Consider the following 21,293-nt stretch of genomic DNA (forward strand, 5'->3'; position numbering starts at 1 on the left):
TCCTTGGCCTAAATCGTTCGAGATCCCTAGCCTATCTAACTTGGTGGGTAACGAGCTAGAGAGAGTACTTTGCCCAGTCAGAGCTCTTAGGTACTATCTGAAAAGGTCAAAACCTTTACGAGGACAATCAGAAGCCTTATGGTGTGCTGTTAAGAAGCCTTCGCTACCAATGTCTAAGAACGCAGTTTCTTATTACATCAGGCTTCTGATTAGAGAAGCTCATTCTCATATGAAGGAAGAAGACCTTGCTTTACTGAAGGTAAGGACACATGAAGTGAGAGCTGTGGCTACTTCAGTGGCCTTCAAACAGAACCGTTCTCTGCAGAGTGTTATGGATGCAACCTATTGGAGAAGCAAGTCAGTGTTCGCATCATTCTATCTCAAAGATGTCCAGTCTCTTTACGAGAACTGCTACACCCTGGGACCATTCGTAGCAGCGAGTGCAGTAGTAGGTGAGGGCTCAGCCACTACATTCCCATAATCCCATAACCTTTTTTAACCTTTCTCTTGATTGCTTTTATTGTTGTTTTTGGGTTGTACGGTCGGCTAAGAAGCCTTCCGCATCCTGGTTGATTTGGCGGGTGGTCAATTCTTTCTTGAGAAGCGCCTAGGTTAGAGGTTATGATGAGGTCCTTTAGTATGGGTTGCAGCCCTTTATACTTTAGCCACCTAAGAGTCGTTCAGCATCCTAAGAGGACCGCTGCGCTCAGTAAGGAAGACGTACTTATTAAAGGCAGAGTAATGGTTCAAGTCGACTTCCTTACCAGGTACTTATTTATTTTTATTGTTATTTTGAATAACTAATAAAATGAAATACGGGATACTTAGCTTCTTGGTTAACATGTATACTGGTCTCCACCCACCACCCTGGGTGTGAATCAGCTACATGATCATCGGGTAAGATTAATATTGAAAAATGTTATTTTTATTACTAAAATAAATTTTTGAATATACTTACCCGATGATCATGATTTAAATGACCCGCCCTTCCTCCCCATAGAGAACCAGTGGACCGAGGAGAAAATTGAGGTCTTGTTGACAAGAAGTACTGGAGTACCTGACCACAGATGGCGCTGGTGAGTACACCCCCACCTGTATAAGCGATCGCTGGCGTATCCCGACCGTAGATTTCTGTCGGGCAACGGAGTTGACAGCTACATGATCATCGGGTAAGTATATTCAAAAATTTATTTTAGTAATAAAAATAACATATTACAAAATTCATAATAAAGACTGCTTTTGACTTGCAGATTAGGGTTGTAGCTTAGTAAGTAATAATGATATACTCTCATTTTAATATTGCAAAAAAAAAAAAGAAAAAAAAAGGCTGCTGCAAAAATTGGAATGAGTTTATCAGAGACGAACAGTACTATGAAGGGAGAGGATATGTAACAGCTCCTCACCTATCCTCATCCTCAGATTCTATGACTGGGTTAAGTCTGTTTGGGGTGCCGATATCCATGGTTATCTACGGATGCGTCCCTGATTATACACGATATCTTGGAATAGTCGTTCCGGGGGTTAGAACCCCGCGATACCTGACGGTAATTCTCTTGTAATCTCTTGTAATATCACTCGGAAATACTGTATTATACAACGGTAGCTGTCGAAAGGACCTTCCATCAGGACGACATGGATATCTCGCCCTAAAATAGATTTTTCCTACGTCAGAATCCGTGTTATTAGTTACCAGATTTGTCAAAATCTGTGTTATGAGTTACCAGATTTGTCAAAATCTGTGTTATGAGTTACCAGATTTGTCAAAATCTGTGTTATGAGTTACCAGATTTGTCAAAATCTGTGTTATGAGTTACCAGATTTGTCAAAATCTGTGTTATGAGTTACCAGATTTGTCAAAATCTGAGTTATGAGTTACCAGATTTGTCAGAATCCGTGTTATGAGTTACCAGATTTGTCAGAATCCGTGTTATGAGTTACCAGATTCGTCAGAATCCGTGTTATGAGTTACCAGATTTGTCAGAATCCGTGTTATGAGTTACCAGATTTGTCAGAATCTGTGTTATGAGTTACCAGATTTGTCAGAATCTGTGTTATGAGTTACCAGATTTGTCAGAATCCGTGTTATGAGTTACCAGATTTGTCAGAATCCGTGTTATGAGTTACCAGATTTGTCAGAATCCGTGTTATGAGTTACCAGATTTGTCAGAATCCGTGTTATGAGTTACCAGATTTGTCAGAATCCGTGTTATGAGTTACCAGATTTGTCAAAATCTGTGTTATGAGTTACCAGATTTGTCAAAATCCGTGTTATGAGTTACCAGATTTGTCAAAATCCGTGTTATGAGTTACCAGATTTGTCAAAATCCGTGTTTTGAGTTACCAGATTTGTCAAAATCCGTGTTATGAGTTACCAGATTTGTCAAAATCCGTGTTATGAGTTACCAGATTTGTCAAAATCTGTGTTATTAGTTACCAGATTTGTAGTATCCCAAATTTAGAATATTACAAAAATCATAATAAAGACTTCTTTTGACTTGCAGGTTTGTGAGGGAATTTTGTTGGGAACGGCATCGGCGTCCTTCACCGGCAATGAGATTTTATTAGCCGTCGGTGTGACGCTTGTTGTGACCCTCTCCTTAACAATTTTTGCATTCCAGACCAGGTAATGGTTCATGTCTTTTATATTCTTTATTCATATCCATTGTCATTAACCCTTTCACCCCCAATGGACGTACCTTTACGTTCTTGCAAAACACTGTTTTGTTCCGTAACTGAAATACAAACCACGCTATTTACAAAGGGTATTACTTTTAGCGCAGCTGAAATGACGAGCCAATAGTTTTTAACGAGGGTTAATTACCCCGCGCTAGTTAGCGGGGGGTGGGGAAGGGTAGCTTGCTACCCCTCCCCCCTCCACACACCGGTGACTTGCTTCACTTCACTTTTGGCTCGGCGGTGATCAGACGTGTCTGCTCATCGCCTTCGTGACAGCCTTTAATTTTCTGCTTTTTCTTTTCAGCGTGTGTGTTGGTTGGAAGTTGACCTTCAGTTTTTTTCTTTACTGTGCGTACATGCCCTGGAGTTGCCGGCCGTCCTTGTGGGACTTTCATGTCGGACGTTATTACGGATCCACACACCCTCTGCCCTCAATGTCGGGGCCGACGGTGTGACCAGGATAACATGTGCCGTGAGTGCAGGGAGTGGTCTGCCTCCCAGTGGGAGAGGTTTGGCCGTCGGCGTAAGAAGAAGTCCAAGAGAGACCGTTCTCCTCTGGGGTTAGCCTTGAAGGAGGAAGGTTCTCGGGACTCTTCTTCCGCCGCCCAAACCTCCTCCGAAGCTCCCCCTCGGCCGCCTCCTAAGGAGAGTCGTCCGAGTGGGAGTGCAGGACCTTGTTCTGTTTCCCTACCTTCGGTGGGGGGAGAGGGCGTCGCCTCCCATAGCGAGGCGGTTCCCCCTCCTCCTCCGGGGGAGGTTATTGATAATGATAATGCCTTATCCAGTGATGATCTTTTACAGATTTGGTCGTCCCTGGGGCTTAAGGGCTTGCCCTCCAGGGTCGCTCTTATTGTCCTTGTCTCGTTGGGGGCCGCTGTTAAGCAGTCGCCGGTGGTAGCAGAGGTAGACCCTCTGTCTATTGTCGACGTCGTGGTGACAGAGGCCTCCGACGTGGCTGGGCCTTCCGCCGCAGGTGCTGTTGCTGGTGATGGTACTCAAGGCTCTCCTCCTCCTTCCGTACATCCTTCGAAAGGGGAAGTGAGTCCTTCGGTCTCGACTGCTGCTCAGCTTCCTTCTGAGGGAAGTGTTTTGACGGAGACTCCCCTTCGGAGGACCGATGGTCCCGACGATCTCCCCCGAGGCCGCCTCCGCCGTAAGGCTCACCGCCCTCTACGCCACAAGGGCCTCCCTTCCCCTTACAGGGGGACTAAGAGACGCCTTTTTGGGTCTTCGTCCTCCGGGGAGGACTCTCCTCGTCAGCCTCAACCTACTGCTCCGCCCTCCTTGAACCTCTCTGCAGACCGCTCACCATCTTCGTCTTCTGGAGAACTCGTCACCCGACGGGCAACGGTCCCTTCGGGGCTAAGGGATTCTTCCCTTACGCGAGCAGTGCTAGCGCACAAGCGCTCTCCTGCTCGCCTGTTCGCCAGCGATCTCCTGCTCGCCAGCGCTCTCCTGCTCGTCGACGATCTCCTGCTCGCCGACGCTCACCTGCTCGTCGGCTCTCTCCTGATGTTCGCCCCCCTCGCCAGCGCTCTCCTGCTCGTCAGCTCTCTTCCGAGCGTCAGCGCTCATTTGAGGACCATCGCCCTGCAGTCTCTGACCACCCTTTAGTTCCTGCTGAACTCCCTGCTCACCATCTGCCTGGTCCTGTGGCTACGCAACATCGTGCTGCGCGTGTGTCAGAAACACATGTTTGCCAACGCGCCAGCGATCTTCCCGTTCCTGCTCGTGAACGCGCCGCACCACCTGTCCTCTCACAGGACACGCGTCGACCTTCTGCTCGCCAGCGATCACCAGCTCGCCAGCGATCACCTACGCGCCAGCGATTACCTCCTCGCCAGCGTTCACCTGCTTGCCAGCGCGCACAGGCGATCTTAGTATCGCCTATTTAACAGCGACAACTAGCGCGCCGACGTTCGCCAACGCTCCTGAAGGAACATGGTTCGCCAGCTTCTAGCTCGCCATCGCGCGATCGCCCGCCTGCACATGCCGCTCGCCATCGCACGATCGCCCTCCTGCGCATGCTGCTCGACATCGCACGACCCTGCACGATCGTCCGCTTACGCATGCTGCTGCTCATCGCACAACCCTGAACGATCGCCCTCCTGCGGATGCTGATCACCATCGCACCCCATCACGCGATCATTCACCTGCGCATGCTGCTCGCCATCGCACGACTCTGAACGATCGCCCGCTTACGCATGCTGCTCCTCATCGCACAACCCTGAACGATCGCCCTCCTGCGGATGCTGATCACCATCGCATTCTATCACGCGATCATTCTCCTGCGCATGCTGCTCGCCATCGCTTACCATTACGCGGTCATTCACCTGCGCATGCTGCTCACCATCGCACACCAGTGCGTCGACATACCACATCGCGCCATCGCCAACTTGAGCGACTGCACTCACCAGCTCGTCATCGATCGCCTGTGGATCTACATCGCCAGCGATCTTCCTCACCTACGCGGCAGCACGATCCCTCGCCGTCCCGCCAACGCTTGCGTTCGTCGCCTCGGACACGTGTTCATTTACCTGCCCACCCTCGCGCCCACTCGCCCGCGCGACCGCGCGACCGTTCGCCTGAGCGCCCGCGCGACCGTTCGCCTGAGCGCCCGCGCGACCGCTCGCCCGTGCGATCACCCACCTGCGCGCCCGCGCGACCATTCGCCTTTGCGCGACCATTCGCCCTCGCGCGACCATCGTTCGCGGCGAATTCCACAGCCGGTGGTAGCAGCAGGGACGCGTGCCCCTAGACGGCACTCGGGATCACCTCCATCCAAGCACAGGTTGGTAGTGCAGGACGAAGACAGGTCAGTACAGCATTCTTCCCCACCTTCTTTTCAGGCAGGTACCGTCGTGTCCATTCCAAAGGATCGAACGATCCCTTTCTCTTTAGCGAGGATTTCGGACTCTGTGTCCTTGGAGCAGCAGACTTGGTTTGGTCTGCTGGCACGGGCGTTAGTGAGGGTTATGAAACCAGCACTCGCCGGCCAGGGTAACAAACCAGCGGCTGTCTCTCCTACGCTGAAAAGAAAGAGAAGAGTGGACTTCGTGGTGACTTCCCCTAGGGCGAAGTTGGTTCCCAAGAGGTCGGTCTCGAAGGTCCCTTCTCCTGCACGAGTACTCTCTCCTCCCGTGGACGAGGCCTTTCCGTCCTCAGGTGAGTCCAGTGGGGCGGTAGTCTTCCCCTCGGCACCAGGGGGGGAGACTTCGCTTCAGGCAGGAGAATCGTCTCGTGAGGAAGGAGTCCCTCGAACCTCGTTGTTGGGATCCTGTATCCCTCCCAGGAGGGAACCCAAGGATTCCAAGACTGTCCCTAAATCCTCTGCAAGGATTCGTCAGAAACCCACGACTACCCAGGGGAATGTCCACGTATCACCCCAGGAAGAGATTCCTGGGGCAGGAGACTTAGCTGCCAGCCCGCAGGGAGGAGAACAGCAAGAGTCCAAACATGCCTTCTGGCAGGTCCTAAGCCTGATAAGGACACTTAACAGACTTACGGATCCAGTCATCGCCCCCCGTGAAGGCAAAGACACGATTCTGGATGAAGTGTTTGACGTTCGGAAGGCCCCTAAGACCAGTGCAGCTCTGCCCTGGTCTCGGGGGCTGAAGAGTGCCAGAGCTAGGGCCAACGCTCAGCTCGCACTTCTTGCCTCCTCCAGTCGTTCCACTGCCGGGAACAAGCTTATCCCTCCTCCTCGCCTTCAGCAGAGGAGGTATTTCGAGATCCTGGGTGAGCACAACCTCGCTCTTCCTCTCCATCACTCTGTGGAGGAGCTGGCGAAGGGAGTTCCCCTGGAGAAACTCTCTGCCCGGCAGGTGTCGTTCTCGGCGGCAGAGATCCTTAACCACGAGAAGGTCGCTAAGTGTGCCATGCAGGCCACTTCGTGGCTGGACTTCTGGCTAGGATCTCTGGGCATCCTATTGCGATCGGAGGACTTGTCCAAGGAGACCAATCGGAAGGCCCTAGAGACCTTCTTGCTCTCGGGCACCCGCTCCATCGAGTTTTTGGCGCACCAGGTTACCACCCTGTGGGCCAACTCGGTGTTGAAGCGTCGCGATGCTGTGTCCGAGAGATTCCATCCGAAGGTCCCCGCCGTAGATGTGTGTAGGCTCCACCATGCTTCCCTTCTGGGGGAGAGCCTGTTTGAGCCTCAAGACTTGGAGCGAACGGCTGAGAGGTGGAGGAAATCCAGCACGGACTCCCTCCTCCACAGGGCCCTTACAACTCGGCCCTATAAGCCTCCAGCCCCGCCACAACAGCAGCAACAGCCTCGTAAGGCTCCCAAACAGGCACCGGCAGCTAAGAAAGTGGTGTCTAAGCCCCAGCCCTTTCCAGCCAAGGTCAAGAGGGGCGGTAAGTCCTCCAGGGGAGGTAAGACTCCTAGGGGTGGCGGCCGCGGCCGCAAGCCCTAGGGGTGGCAGTCCCCCTGCGTGTCCACCTGTGGGGGGATGCCTTCAGCGTTGCGTCCGCAGGTGGCAGCAACACGGGGCCGATGCTTGGACGGTCTCAGTGATCGGCCAAGGTTATCGCGTCCCGTTCACATCATCTCAACCTCCCCTGACAGCGAATCCAGTGTCGTTGAGCTCCTATGCCATGGGATCGGCAAAGGGGCTGGCCCTTCTGGCCGAAGTCGAGACCATGTTCGAGAAGGGTGCTCTCCAGGAGGTCGTGGACGGCTCCCCAGGCTTCTTCAGTCGACTCTTTCTTGTAAAGAAGGCTACTGGAGGCTGGAGACCCGTCATCGATCTCTCAGCTCTGAACAGGTTTGTCAAACAAACCCGGTTCAGCATGGAGACAGCAGACACGGTCAGACTTGCAGTGAGACCACAAGACTTCATGTGTACACTGGATCTAAAGGACGTGTACTTCCAGATCCCAATCCATCCGTCTTCCAGGAAGTACCTGAGATTCTGCCTAGACAACAAGATCTACCAGTTCAAGGTGCTGTGTTTCGGTCTCTCCACAGCTCCTCAGGTGTTCACCAGAGTGTTCACCCTGATTTCATCTTGGGCGCACAGGAACGGCATTTGTCTCCTTCGTTACCTAGACGATTGGCTGATCCTAGCAGACTCGGAGTCGACCCTTCTTCGGCACCGAGACAGGCTTCTGGATCTTTGCCAGGATCTGGGGATCGTGGTAAACCTCGAGAAGTCCTCTCTGCAGCCGTCCCAACGACTGGTTTATCTAGGCATGCTAATAGACACCAATCTCCACAAAGCCTTTCCATCAGACGACCGGATAGCAAGGCTGAGGAGGGTGGCGTAGCCTTTCCTCAGGCGAAAAGAACTCCCCCCCCCAATCGTGGTTGCGTCTCTTAGGCCACCTATCCTCCCTGGCCCGTCTGGTTCCAAACAGCCGCCTCAGGATGAGATCCCTTCAATGGCGGCTCAAGTCCCGGTGGAATCAAGGATCCGATTCCCCGGACATACTGATCCCAATGGGGTCTCTGGAACAGACGGACTTGCGGTGGTGGCTGGCCGACGAGAACCTGCGGAAGGGAGTGAGTCTTCTCGTCCTCCCCCCGGAATTGACTCTGTTTTCGGACGCGTCAAAAGAAGGGTGGGGGGCGCACGTTCTGAACCAGAGGGCCTCAGGCCTTTGTTCAGAATCAGAAAAGTGCCTACACATCAACCTGCTAGAATTGAAGGCCGTCTTTCTGGCTCTTCAGCAGTTCCAACGGTCCCTGGCGGGTCACTCCGTGGTGGTGATGAGCGACAACACCACGGTAGTGGCTTATATCAACAACCAGGGAGGCACTTTTTCGCAACAGCTATCCCATCTTGCAGTAGAGACTCTGAGGTGGACCGAAACCCACTCGATAACACTATCAGCTCGCTTCATTCCTGGCAAGAGGAATGTGCTCGCCGACAGTCTGAGCAGGGCTTCGCAGATAGTGAGTACCGAGTGGTCTTTGGATCCTCAGATAGCCAGCAAAGTCCTGACTTTGTGGGGTTCCCCGACGGTGGACTTGTTCGCGACAGCCTTGAACTTCAAGCTGCCCCTGTACTGCTCACCAGTCCCGGACCCCAAGGCACTCTGGCAAGATGCTTTCCAGCAACGGTGGGACAACATCGACGTGTACGCCTTCCCACCATTCTGTCTGATGAGAAGGGTGCTCAACAGGACCAGACTATCGGTCAACTGTTCCATGACTCTAGTAGCTCCGCTATGGCATCACGCGGAATGGTTTCCGGACCTTCTGCAACTCCTGACGGAACTCCCAAGGGAGCTTCCTCCACGACACGAGCTTCTCAGACAACCCCACTCCGGTGTCCCTCACAGGGCCGTAGCCTCGCTTCGGCTTCACGCCTGGAGACTATCCAGTGTCTCCTCGCGGAGAGAGGCTTTTCGCAACAGGTTGCGGAGAGAATGTCTCGGCACCTGTGAAGGTCCTCTGAGGGAGTCTACCAAGCGAAGTGGAGAGTCTTTTGTGGTTGGTGTCGTGCAAGGGGTATCTCTCCACTTGATGCCACTATTCCAGCAATAGCGGACTTCCTCGTGTATCTGCGAGAAGAAATGCGCCTTTCTGTCTCGGCGGTGAAAGGCTATCGCTCAGCTTTAAGCTTGGCCTTCAGATTGAAGGGCGTGGATATTTCTTCATCGCTAGAACTCTCTTTACTCATACGTAGCTATGAGCTTACCTGCCCCCAGTCGGAAGTGAGACCCCCTCCTTGGAACGTGGTTCGAGTCCTCAGGTCTCTCAAGAGACCTCCCTTCGAGCCATTACGCCAGGCCTCCGATCGCCACCTGTCTTGGAAGACGGCTTTCCTACTCGCCTTGGAGTTAGTGAACTTCATGGTCTCTCGTACGACATCGCCCATTCAAGGGGATGGGGGGAGGTAACGTTCAGGTTCGTCCCTGAGTTTGTGGCCAAGACTCAGAATCCTGGAGTGCCGGATCCTCGGTTCGACTCTTTCAGGATCGCGAGGCTCAGTTCTGTAACAAACGACCCAGACCAGCTGCTACTATGCCCAGTGAGGTGTCTGAGGTACTACTTGAAGAGAACGGCTGCAGTCCGTCCTCATGTGCGAGCTTTGTTTGTGAGCACAGGCAGGACAAAGAGGAGGGTCACCAGGAACACCATCTCAGCTTGGATTCGAAGGGTTATCCACCATGCCCTGAATCCTGACCCTCCTCCGTCACGTCGCCCTCAGGCCCACGATGTCAGGGGTATTTCTACATCCCTGGCCTTCAAGAGAAACTTCTCTGTGACGCAGGTACTTCAAGCTGGGGTCTGGAAGCGTCAAATGACCTTCACAGCCCACTACCTGCAAGACGTGACCCACAGGAGCCTCGATACGTTCTCTATCGGCCCTGTGGTGGCTGCACAACAGCTGGTCTAACCTCAGGCTCCTTTTTGGACAAGTAGCAGTAGGTTGAGGGCGTTGTTACCCGGTCTTAGTCTGTGTGAATGAAAGAGTATGTCTGACCCTTACTTCTTTCTTCATTCTCCCCTCTCTCGGGGAAGCAGCATCCTGGTCCTCGCATAGCTGACCTCGACCTCTGCAGGTAACCCATGCTTCTTTGTGCTCCTAGTATTAAGCTTAATACTGTTGCGTCTCCCATACCCTGACGAGGTGGTATGGGGAACGTCCTATCCTAGAATTCCTATCTGAAGGTCTCAAGGTCAACTTCATAGGACGAGTCACACTCTCCTCCTCACACTGCTTATGTAGGCCACTCGTTCCTAGCGATGCTAGGAACCTGTGAGGTACAGGGGCTCCCTCTCTCTAGTGCTGCTCACTGAGGGATCGAGCCCCCGGGCAAGCCGAAGTCAGTAAGGCTGGGGACTTTCCACCCTTCCTAAGGGGTAAGTCACCCTTTGTAAATAGCGTGGTTTGTATTTCGGTTACGGAACAAATGACAAATTCGAAGATAATTTGTATTTTTCCTAACCATACAAACCTTAGCTATTTACACATATGTGCCCGCCATCCCTGACCCCCAAGTCAAGTCCTACCTCTAAGTGAAGTGAAGCAAGTCACCGGTGTGTGGAGGGGGGAGGGGTAGCAAGCTACCCTTCCCCACCCCCCGCTAACTAGCGCGGGGGTAATTAACCCTCGTTAAAAACTATTGGCTCGTCATTTCAGCTGCGCTAAAAGTAATACCCTTTGTAAATAGCTAAGGTTTGTATGGTTAGGAAAAATAAAAATTATCTTCGAATTTGTCATATTTACATGTTTTTGCATATTTTTGATAACTTTATGAGAAACTTCAGGCATTTTCCAAAAGAATGAGACCAACCTGACCTCTCTATGATGAAAATTAAGGCTGTTAGAGCAATTTAAAAAAAAAATATATAGCAAAATGTGCTCAAAATTTAACCTTACCTTGGTGGTAAAAGGGTTAAGAATATGGAGGGATAGAGCTAGATTATATGTCATATCAAGAAGAAAACTTATGATTTCTTGAAATAAGAATACAAACTCTTTATCTGTTGAAAGCCTATTTTTTTTTTTAAACAGAAAAGTCCAAGTTAAATGAATCACAAAATTTTGTTGTAAAAGTCTTTGTGTCCCAAAATTTGTCATTTCCAAACTAAGGTGGTTCATTGTCTTTCCAGGTTTGACTTCACGACGTGTGGCATGTTCGTGTTTGTTACCGTTATTATACTTTTCTTGTTCGGTATCCTTGCCGCCATTATTCAGTCTAAGGTAAGCTTCTACTGAAATCTTATTGTTTATATTTTTGACATGAAACTGATTATACGGTATTATCATAGTTAGAAGGTGGAATAAGTTTTTTTTTTTTTTTTCAACAATTTAATTAGTTGGTTCCCACATGAATACAAATCATTGTCCTTTAATAGGAGTATGACTTCAGTAAAGCTAGAATGGCTCTTAACAATTCAACGAGGTAGTTATAACGACTGACAGGTGGCAGATAAGCCCCCCCCACCTGTTCGCCAGGTAGACATTCGATTTTGACGTCGTTCCCAAGAAGTACACTCTTACTGCCTCAAATTTTAGCAATTTTGAATTGCAGCGTTCTATTTATTTTTTGAAAATTCGGATTTGTGTAGACATGCTGTTGTGTTCAGGTAAATCTGGATAAATTAGATGAAAAGTACATGGGTATAAGCAGTTATTTCTAGATAAAGTCTCAAATGTGTGGGACAGATTTGTGTGCAAACTTGCCATTAATCTCATCCTTGTTCCTTTAAAGGAGGTCAAGACTGTTCGTAGTCATCTCCCCTTCACACCGCTATGCGTAACTGTACAATAACGACAAAAAAAATCTGAACCTTAGGAAATTGGTTGTCATTGTGCATTCCTGGTGCAGTGCTGACGAGATATTTTTTTTGGTCGTCGCTACCAGGTCTTCTAAGGCCGCCTATGTGTTGTCTTCCTGACCTCTGCTTCTTCACCCTTGGAGCCGCTGAAGTCCCCTTTGGCATCTTCTTTGGTGAGAACGTCATCGTTGGTTTCCAAGACCTTAACCTCGAAGAAAGCTGGCAAGAATTATGCACCCTTCTCTTCATCTGTCTTGTCTTTATTAGATATTTCAGATTCTCAGATGCTGCTACATCTGAGATGATATCGAAGCAGTCCAGAAAGGCCAATTGACAGGCATTGCATGAGACTCCAACGATCTCTTCCCTCTGAACTGCGCGCTATAGAGAGGGAGAGCTCTCCGAGCCTGTGGTATACACCTTTCCGCCATTAATCATGATTTAACAGGTGATAAACATATGTTTGGCCTTTACAAACTGCAGGATGGCTCTGGGAGGTCCATTTCTGTTTAATGGGTTTGGGGACTTTGATCATCGTACGTCCAAAAATGTAATGTCCTTTCTTGTTAAAGTTTGGTCTCAGATGCTAACAAGGAGTTGGGTAACAATATTGGAGTTGATGATTTTAGAAGTGTATCTACATCTCTTAAATATTTGCAGGAACGTTTCTTTGCAAAGGGTTATGTAGTTAAACCTCCCAATAACGAACTAATAGGGAGGAAGTGATGACCGTTACCGCTGATAGTCCATTGTATTTAAAGTATGCTCCCCGATGCATAAAATCAAGCAAAATTATACCAAACTGTATAGGCTATAGCCTACTACTTATGCCCAACATTGGGTAACATCAAAACAAGCATCTGAGGTTATCACACTTGTTTTTCGCATTGGGTGACATAATTAACGAATGTAAATTATATGTAACACAAAAACAAAGTAATGTAATTGAGGAATTTCATTTAAACTCTAAAACAAAGATTACTTCAAGCATGTGTCATATTAAGACAAACAGAATACAGCGCTGGAAAACACTCGCGAGTAGAGAAATTATTATTATTTTTTTTAAATATCCCCAATTTGCAATCTGGGAGTCTAGAGTTCAGGCCTGATAGTTTCAGTAGTGTCTGCAACATCACTGTCATTGTGAACTAGGGAAAGGGGTTTTGGAGAGCCAATATGTCTACCTCCTTGGGTAGAGAGGTGTTACGAACTGATCAGATGCATACATTTGTCAGGTTTTAGGACGCTGTCCTGTCCCTTGCCTCTGCCACTCATGAGCCACCATGATTGCTTGAAGTGCCATTGCTTGGCTGGCTGGAGACTGATAAGGTTTTGGAAATTTCCCAGCCTTTGTGCAATAAAGGGATTTTGACGAAGGAAAAATCTATTTCTGGGCGAGGGACCTGTGTCGTCCAGTGAAATGCTCCTCAAACACCATTTCTGAAGGCATAGTTATTGCTGAATATACCAGAGAAAAAGAGATGCATGGAATGCCAGGAATAAGCCCAGCTCGCTCACTCTTTGAGTGTCGGTATAGAAAACTGGGGCGTGATTGAACCACGACCATAGATCCCTCACCAATTAGACCTCTCCTCCATCAACATTCCCCGCTCTCTCCCCCTACATCTCTCCACCCCCCATCCTCATTCCTCCTCAGCACTTGCGTTGGTCAGACGTGTTTTATGTTTTTTGGAAGATTCTATCTTTCCATTTAAGGCACTGCCCTGTATTTGTTGTTTTTTGGGATTGCTGCCCTGTATTTGCCCGGTGGCTTGCGGGGGTATAACAACAATTAGAATAGCTCCAACGTATCCCTGTGTGTAGTAAGAGGTGACTAAAAAAGACGAGACGAAGGGACTGGGAACTCCCTCTCCCGTATCTTATTCTGGTGAGATATCAGTGTGACTGCTCCCAGCACTCTAGTTTGGGGTGTCTGAATGTGCATGGATGTAGTACGATAGAGAGTAAAAGATGTGAGATTGGAAGTATGTTTAAGAATAGAAGGTTTGATATATTGACTTTGTGTGAGACAAAGATAAAAGGGAAGGGTGAAGTGACTGGTAGAGTATCTGGGACTGAAAGGGGAAGAACAAGAGAGGGTGTGGCTTTATTGCTTAGTGAATGGATGACAAAGTAGTGGAATGGAAAGAGATATCATCTCGGTTAATGTGGGTAGGGGTTAGGTTGGGTAGGGAATGTTGGGCTTTTGTTAGTGCGTATTGGCCAGGTTGCGAGAAAAGTGAAGAAGAGCGGAATGAACTCTGGAATTAACTGAATAGGTGTGTAGAAGGACTAGGTAGAAGGAATTATGTAGGTATCATGAGTGACTTAAATGCTAGAGTGTGTGCTGGAGAGATGGAAGGTGTCATTGAGAAGTATGGTGAAAATGAGAGTGGTGAGAGACTGGTAAATGTGTGTTGAGAATAAGTTGTAGTTTTTTCTGAAAGAAAGATTAACAAGTATACATGGGTGAGAGTGGCAAATGGAAGAGTGGTAGAAAGGGCATTAATGGATTATGTATTGATAACTAGAAGAATGTTTGCATGATTGAAAGACGTGCACGTGTTTAGGGGTATGGCTAACTGTGATAATATTTTGGTGAAAGGAATATTAGTTGAAGCAAAAGAGTGGGAAGGGGGGGGGGGATGTAAAAGAGAGGTAGTGAATGTTGAAGTGTTAATAAAACCAGAAGTAAAAAGTGAATATCAAGAAAGGTTGGAAATGGCATATGACAAGAGTGAAAGTGAGAGAAAATTTGGATGGGATTACAAGTGATGTGTATGGCAAGAGGAAGGGTAGTGAATGTTGGAGTGAAGATAAAAGTGGAAGAGAAAAAGAGGGCATTTGAAGAATAGTTGCAGAGTATTAGTGCAGAGATCTATGAAAGATATAGAGAGTAAATCGTGGAGGTAAAACGTAAGGTAGCTGAGGCAAAGAGGGCGGCTGACTGAAGGTGTATGTCTTTCAAATTTGTAGCACCTATATTAAATGTGAAATACAAAGTGAAGAATCCTCTGTAGCCAAAAGTGAATCTAAAAAACCTCCGCCAACAAAGTTAGGAAGAGGTTATGTTTTTACCCCTATTTATGTGTTTCTTTGTGAACAGCTTCATGGCCAATTTGTAGAATAATGAAACTTGCGGGGATTAACTGTTATGTAAGAAGTTAAATATGATTAAGTATTGGAAGGTTAAGGTCATGGTCAAGCAAAATGTCCAATTCACGTAATCAGCCGTAAGCTTGGACATGGTTGTCACGGAGACTTCAAACTTTGTTCATATTTGAGTGTATGAAAATCCACGCCAATTAATATATGTTAAGGTCAAGGTCAAGAAATAAGCTGCCGCTACTAAGTGTCCCTCTAGTTTAAAATGTGTACCATGTTGACAGCTCCCACATTCCTTGCATGTATGATGTGCTGAATATGCTATACTTATTTGTCAGAGGAGCCTAGGTCTCATCACTTACATTTAATGGAAACTAAAGTGAAACAGAGAGAAGCTAAAAGAATGAGAGAAATGTTACGAGGTAAGTTTCCCATGTTTATTACAGTGTAAATGATTACGGTAACGATATAGCACGGAGTATTTGCATTTGTGTTTTCTATTTGCAGATCTTGAACCTGGTTTATTCCTGTCTGGGTGCCCTGCTCTTCTCCTTCTATTTGATTTTTGACACTCAACTCATGATTGGAGGTAAACACAAGTATGCCCTTTCGCCCGAAGAGTACGTATTTGCTGCCCTTACTCTGTATTTGGATGTGATAAATATCTTCATGTACATCTTATCTATCATTGGCAACAGCCGCAACTAAAGAAACTAAGTTATTAATTGCAAGTACTGTGCATATATTGAGTTTCTATCCCTCTCGTCTATAAAAAGAGAGGTTCCTGTATAGTAAATAAGGATTTAAAGGCACTAGTACCAGTCAAGATAGTGTAAAGACTCGCTTTTCATATGCAACTTTGGTTTCCCTAACTATTTTATTTTTCTTTTGGGCAAGAAGAAGGAATAAGGTTTATGTCCTTTAATCAGTAGGATCAACACTGTTAATTATTGTGATAGGCATGTAGGCTAAGTAGACATAAATGTAAATGTTAACTGCCAAATATTAATTTTTTTTTTAATATCTTTAAATCTTAAATGAGGTCTAAAGCGTAATGACTGCATCGGGGAACTTTCACTGTTTACTTAGGAAAGAAAGTTTATCAAAGGTACATTTTATCTGGAACAGGTTTGTAGTTTTATATTATTGGCCAATTTTAATCTAAAATTTTATTTAAAAAATTCTTTGCTTATTCCTAGTTAAAGTATAGTTGCTTTTAGTTAATAAATTAGTCAAATGTGGATGTTGCCATATGGTGGATTTAAAAAAAAAGTTATTGTCTTTGCTTTCACTGTTTACTTAGGAAAGAAAGTTTATCAAAGGTACATTTTATCAGGAACAGAGGCTTGTAGTTTTTATATAATTGGCCAATTTTAATCTAAAATTTTATTTTAAAAATTTTTTGCTTATTCCTAGTTAAAGTATAGTTGCTTTTAGTTAATAAATTAGTCAAATGTGGATGTTGCCATATGGTGGATTTAAAAAAAAGTTATTGTAAAAGTTAAAGCATTGTCTTTGCTTGAACCACACACAATTACAAATGATAGAAATAGATTTCTTGAATAACATACATGGTCTGGTTTAAGAGCAAAGTGTATATCAATAGTTCAGGGAGACCAATTAGTGGGTATATTGAAACTTCTCAAGTGCCAGATGTAGTAGGTAATGTAGTACAAGTTATGGTAATCTCTTTGAATCTTTTTACAAATGGTAATCTCGTTATGCTTTGATTTTTTAGTAATGTAATCTCTCTATCCTTTGTATCTTTTTGTAAATTGTAATCTCTCTATTCTTTGTATTTTCTTTATAAATGGTAATCTCTCGATCCTTTGAATCTTTTATTGTAAATTGTAATCTCTCTATTCTTTTTTTTTTTTTTTTTTTTTTTTTTATAAATGGTAATCTCTCGATCCTCTGAATCTTTTTTTTGTAAATTGTAATCTCTCTATTCTTTGTATTTTTTTTTTTATAAATCGTAATCTCTCAATCCTCTGAATCTTTTTTTGTAAATTGTAATCTCTCTATTCTTTGTATTTTCTTTTTTATAAATCGTAATCTCTCGATCCTTTTAATCTTTTTTTGTAAATTGTAATCTCTCTATTCTTTGTATTTTCTTTATAAATGGTAATCTCTTTATTCAATATTTTCGTAAATGTATCAAATTTATTGAATATTGCTTTTCATTTTAACAAGCATCCTTTTGCTGGTCAGTAGACTATGAGCAGATGAAAGTTTAGTATTTATAATAAACAATAATAGTTACTTATTATATATATATATATATATATTATATATATATATATATATATATATATATATATATAAATATATATATATATATATATATATATATATATATACTGTATATATATATATATATACTGTATATATATATAAATATATATATATATATACTGTATATATATATATATATATATATACTGTATATATATATATATATATATATATATATATATATATATATATATATATATATACTGTATATATATATATATATATATATATATATATATATATATATATATATATACTGTATATATATATATATATATATATATATATATATATATATACTGTATATATATATATATATATATATATATATATATATATATATATATATATATATATATATATATATAATCTTTAAATAATAAGCAGTATGTATATTACCAAATAGGAGACAGATCTTACACATGAAATAACTAAAACTCTAATGCTTAGAATAATGTAAATATATAAATATAAGCAGCTTAATGTTAAAGAATGAAAAATTAATAGCCAAAGTATAAGGTTGACAGGTCATAGGGTCATCCAGCTGATTAAAGAGCATCAAGGTATCATTAATCTATTTTATGTAATATAAGAGAAAATATACTCTTATCATAATGGTAATAAAATGAAGAAAAAATATAACCTATGTTATCTTAGGAGAGTTAAAATCCATCGCTGCCTAGTGAAGGTTATTTCGGGTTTTATAATTTCTTGTTTGACTCAACTCTGGAAGGTTATTTCGGTTCTTTTAATTTCTTGTTTGTCTCAACCCTGGATTATTATTATTATTTATTATTATTATTATTATTATTATTATTATTATTGTTATTATTATTATTATCACTTGCTAAGCTACAACCCTAGTTGGAAAAGCTATAAGCCCAGGGGCCCCAACAGGGAAAATAGCCCAGTGAGGAAAGGAAATGAGGAAAACTAAAATTTTTCAATATTAAACTTACCCGATAATCATGTAGCTGTCAACTCCGTTGCCCGACAGAAATCTAAGGAGGGATACGCCAGCTATCACAATACTAGAAGGGGGTGTACTAACAGCGCCACCTGTGGCCAGGTACTCAAGTACTTCTTGTTGACACCTCCTCAATTATTCCTCTGTCGTGCCTCCGGCTAGACGTTCTGGGATACGCTCATGGTCTTCGAGTTTATTCTCGCTTATTTGGTGATGTATTCTCTTTGATTTACGGCTGTCGCATTACTGGAAACCTTCTGATATTAGCTAGATAGCTTTTATTTAATTCAGTTTAACGGTTAACGAATTTTTGCTTGTTTTTTGGATCTCCCTTTGAGCTACCCCCGATCCTACTGTGTGCCCTCCGCCTGATATGTCAGTGGTTTTACGTGCTATTCAGGCTTTAGGCGATAAGGTAGAGTCAGTGGTAAGTGACCATAAGTCTCTGATGGCCGAAGTTAAAGAGTTGAAGGCCAAGAGTGCAGTGGGTGAAGTTAGTGCCAGTGCTGTGACGAGTGCTAGTGTCGGTGCAGTGCCTTGTACTAGTGTTAGTGCCAGTGTGGTGCGTGGGGATTTTTCTGTGCGAGCCAGTCGTTCTCCCAGTCCGGGACCTCTTGCAAGCTCCCAAGCCCAGGGGAGAAGCAATGTCGAAGGGCATAAGGGTTCGGCAGGCCTTGTTAGGCGCACAGAATCATCCTCAGTGGTTGCGGGCGTGTCTACCACAGACCGTCACTCCCACTTGCAGACGATTGAGCCCGTCTTCCGCTCGTCCGCTGATCTTCTCACGGGGAAGAATCGTTGGTCTCAGGTCTCTAGACCTCTTAAACGCAGAGTCCAACCCACGAGTGCTCAGCCAGGTTGCAGTCGTTGGCTCAGCTCTGACTCGCCTCAGTCTTCTAGCGATTGTACTCCGCCCAAGAGGAGTAAGGTACAACAGAGCTGCACCGGTGGTGCAACCACTGTTATGGCTTTACCTCAGTCTGCTACTGTCTCTGCTGATCCCAAGTGGTCTATGCTTCAGTCCATGCAAGCTCAGCTTTCGGACCTGATGCGTGAGTGTCGTGCTGAGAGTGCTGTACCTCCTGCACCTGTGGTGCACCTATCTCCTGCACCGGTTCAGCCTGTGCTGCACCCTCCTGCACCGGTGGTGCACCAACCTCCTGCACCCGTTCAGCCTGTGCTGCACCCGCCTGCACCGGTGGTGCACCAACCTCCTGCACCCGTTCAGCCTGTGCTGCACCCGCCTGCACCGGTGGTGCACCAACCTCCTGCACCCGTTCAGCCTTTGCTGCACCCGCCTGCACCGGTGGTGCACCAGCCTCCTGCACCGGTTCAGCCTGTGCTGCACCCGCCTGCACTCGCTGCACCCAGTCGCAGCTCCATCTGCCAGGCGTACGATGTTGAACCTCTTCCACCTGTGAGTCAGTCTGCTCAACTGCTGCACCGAGCTCTACCCGTGCACCCTGATCCTGCTACTCAGACATCTCTGCTTGCTGGAACTTTACCTTGTTCTGCACAGCCTCGATCTATTCACGCTTCACTCATACCACAGGAACAGGAACTTGCTGCACCTCCTCCTTCCACCTCTGTTGTTGTTCCTGCTCGTTCTGACTCTGCGGTTCAGCATTCGTATCCGATCCCGTCGCCTCATTCTGGGGTTGAGATTTCGGATGATGAGGAAGCACACCTTGATCCCTCTTCGGATGTGGACGACTCCAGACCCTCTCCACAGTCTCTTGATTTTCGAAAGGTCTTGGCTCTTCTCAGGGAGGTTTATCCAGACCATTTTGTCTCAGCTATACCCCGCTCTCCACCATCTGAGTTTTCGCTGGGAGTGCAACAAGCTCAGTCTTCCTATACCAAGCTTGTCCTAGCTAGATCCTCCAAGAGGGCTTTTAGGATCCTAGGGGAATGGCTGCAGTCTAAGCAACTTCTTGGCAAGACTTCCTTCATGTTCCCTCCAACGAAGCTCACTTCGAAAGCGAGTGTTTGGTATGCCACAGGGGAAGCACCAGGCTTGGGAATACCTGCCTCTGCCCAGGCTGACTTCTCAAGTCTGGTAGACTCGCCTCGAAGATCTGCTATGAGACGCTCAAAAGTGTGTTGGACCTTTTCGGACTTGGATCACTTGCTTAAAGGAGTGTTTAGAGCGTTTGAAATGTTTAATTTTCTAGACTGGTGCCTGGGGGCCCTCAGCAAGAAAACCTCCCATACGGACAAAGATTCTGCCATGCTGTTAATGTCCTGTATGGATAAGGCCATCAGAGACGGATCGGGCGAGCTAGCGTCCTTGTTCGTGTCAGGGGTTTTGAAGAAAAGGGAACAGCTGTGTTCTTTCCTTTCCGCCAGCATTACCCCTTGCCAACGTTCACAACTTCTGTTTGCTCCTCTTTCGAAGTTTATTTTTCCCGAAGAGCTCATTAAAGATTTGTCGGCTGCTTTGATTCAGAAAGACACGCACGATCTTGTGGCTTCTTCGGCTCGTAAGTCTAAGGCTTCCACCTCAGCCCCTAAGACTTACCGCTCCCCAGTGATTGATACTCCTGCGACTAGATTCATACCGCCCTTTCGTGGTAGAGCCCCCAGCCGAGGAAGCTCCCGTCCAGACTCTTACAGAGGCAAGTCCAGGAAAGGATCCAAGTCATCCAAAGGAAAACACTGACTCTCCGATTCTCCAGACGACAGTAGGAGCCAGACTCAAGACCTTCTGGCGAGCTTGGGAGATGAGAGGTGCAGACGCACAGTCTGTCAGTTGGCTGAGGTTCGGTTACAGGATTCCATTCTTCCTTCAACCACCTCTGACCACTTCGCCCATCAACCTCTCTCCCAACTACAAAGAGGAGGACAAGAGGCTAGCTTTGCAACAGGAGGTGTCGCTTCTTGTGCAGAAGAAGGCTGTGGTTGTAGTCCGGGACCATCAATCCCCGGGCTTCTACAACCGCCTCTTTCTTGTGGCCAAGAAGACAGGAGGTTGGAGACCTGTCCTGGACGTCAGCGCTCTCAACGAGT

At 46.1% G+C, this 21,293-nt stretch overlaps 1 protein-coding gene across 3 annotated transcripts in view; it reads left to right on the forward strand.

Moving 5' to 3' along the window:
* The window catches only part of LOC137624637 (protein lifeguard 1-like), an 84,202-nt gene extending 67,404 nt beyond the window's left edge, over positions 1–16,798 (forward strand). For 2 of the 3 annotated variants that reach the window (XM_068355605.1, XM_068355597.1), the window contains exons 4-6: positions 2,502–2,623; positions 11,249–11,339; positions 15,530–16,798. In XM_068355605.1, coding sequence (XP_068211706.1) covers positions 2,502–2,623; positions 11,249–11,339; positions 15,530–15,730 — 414 coding nt within the window. In that variant the 3' untranslated portion in view covers positions 15,731–16,798. The remainder of the gene's footprint in view (positions 1–2,501; positions 2,624–11,248; positions 11,340–15,529) is intronic. The other variant, XR_011040758.1, reaches the window with a different exon arrangement.
* The last annotated feature ends 4,495 nt before the right edge of the window (positions 16,799–21,293 follow it).

Source organism: Palaemon carinicauda, chromosome 2 (assembly GCF_036898095.1).
Source record: "Palaemon carinicauda isolate YSFRI2023 chromosome 2, ASM3689809v2, whole genome shotgun sequence".
NCBI classification, from domain to species: domain Eukaryota; kingdom Metazoa; phylum Arthropoda; class Malacostraca; order Decapoda; family Palaemonidae; genus Palaemon; species Palaemon carinicauda.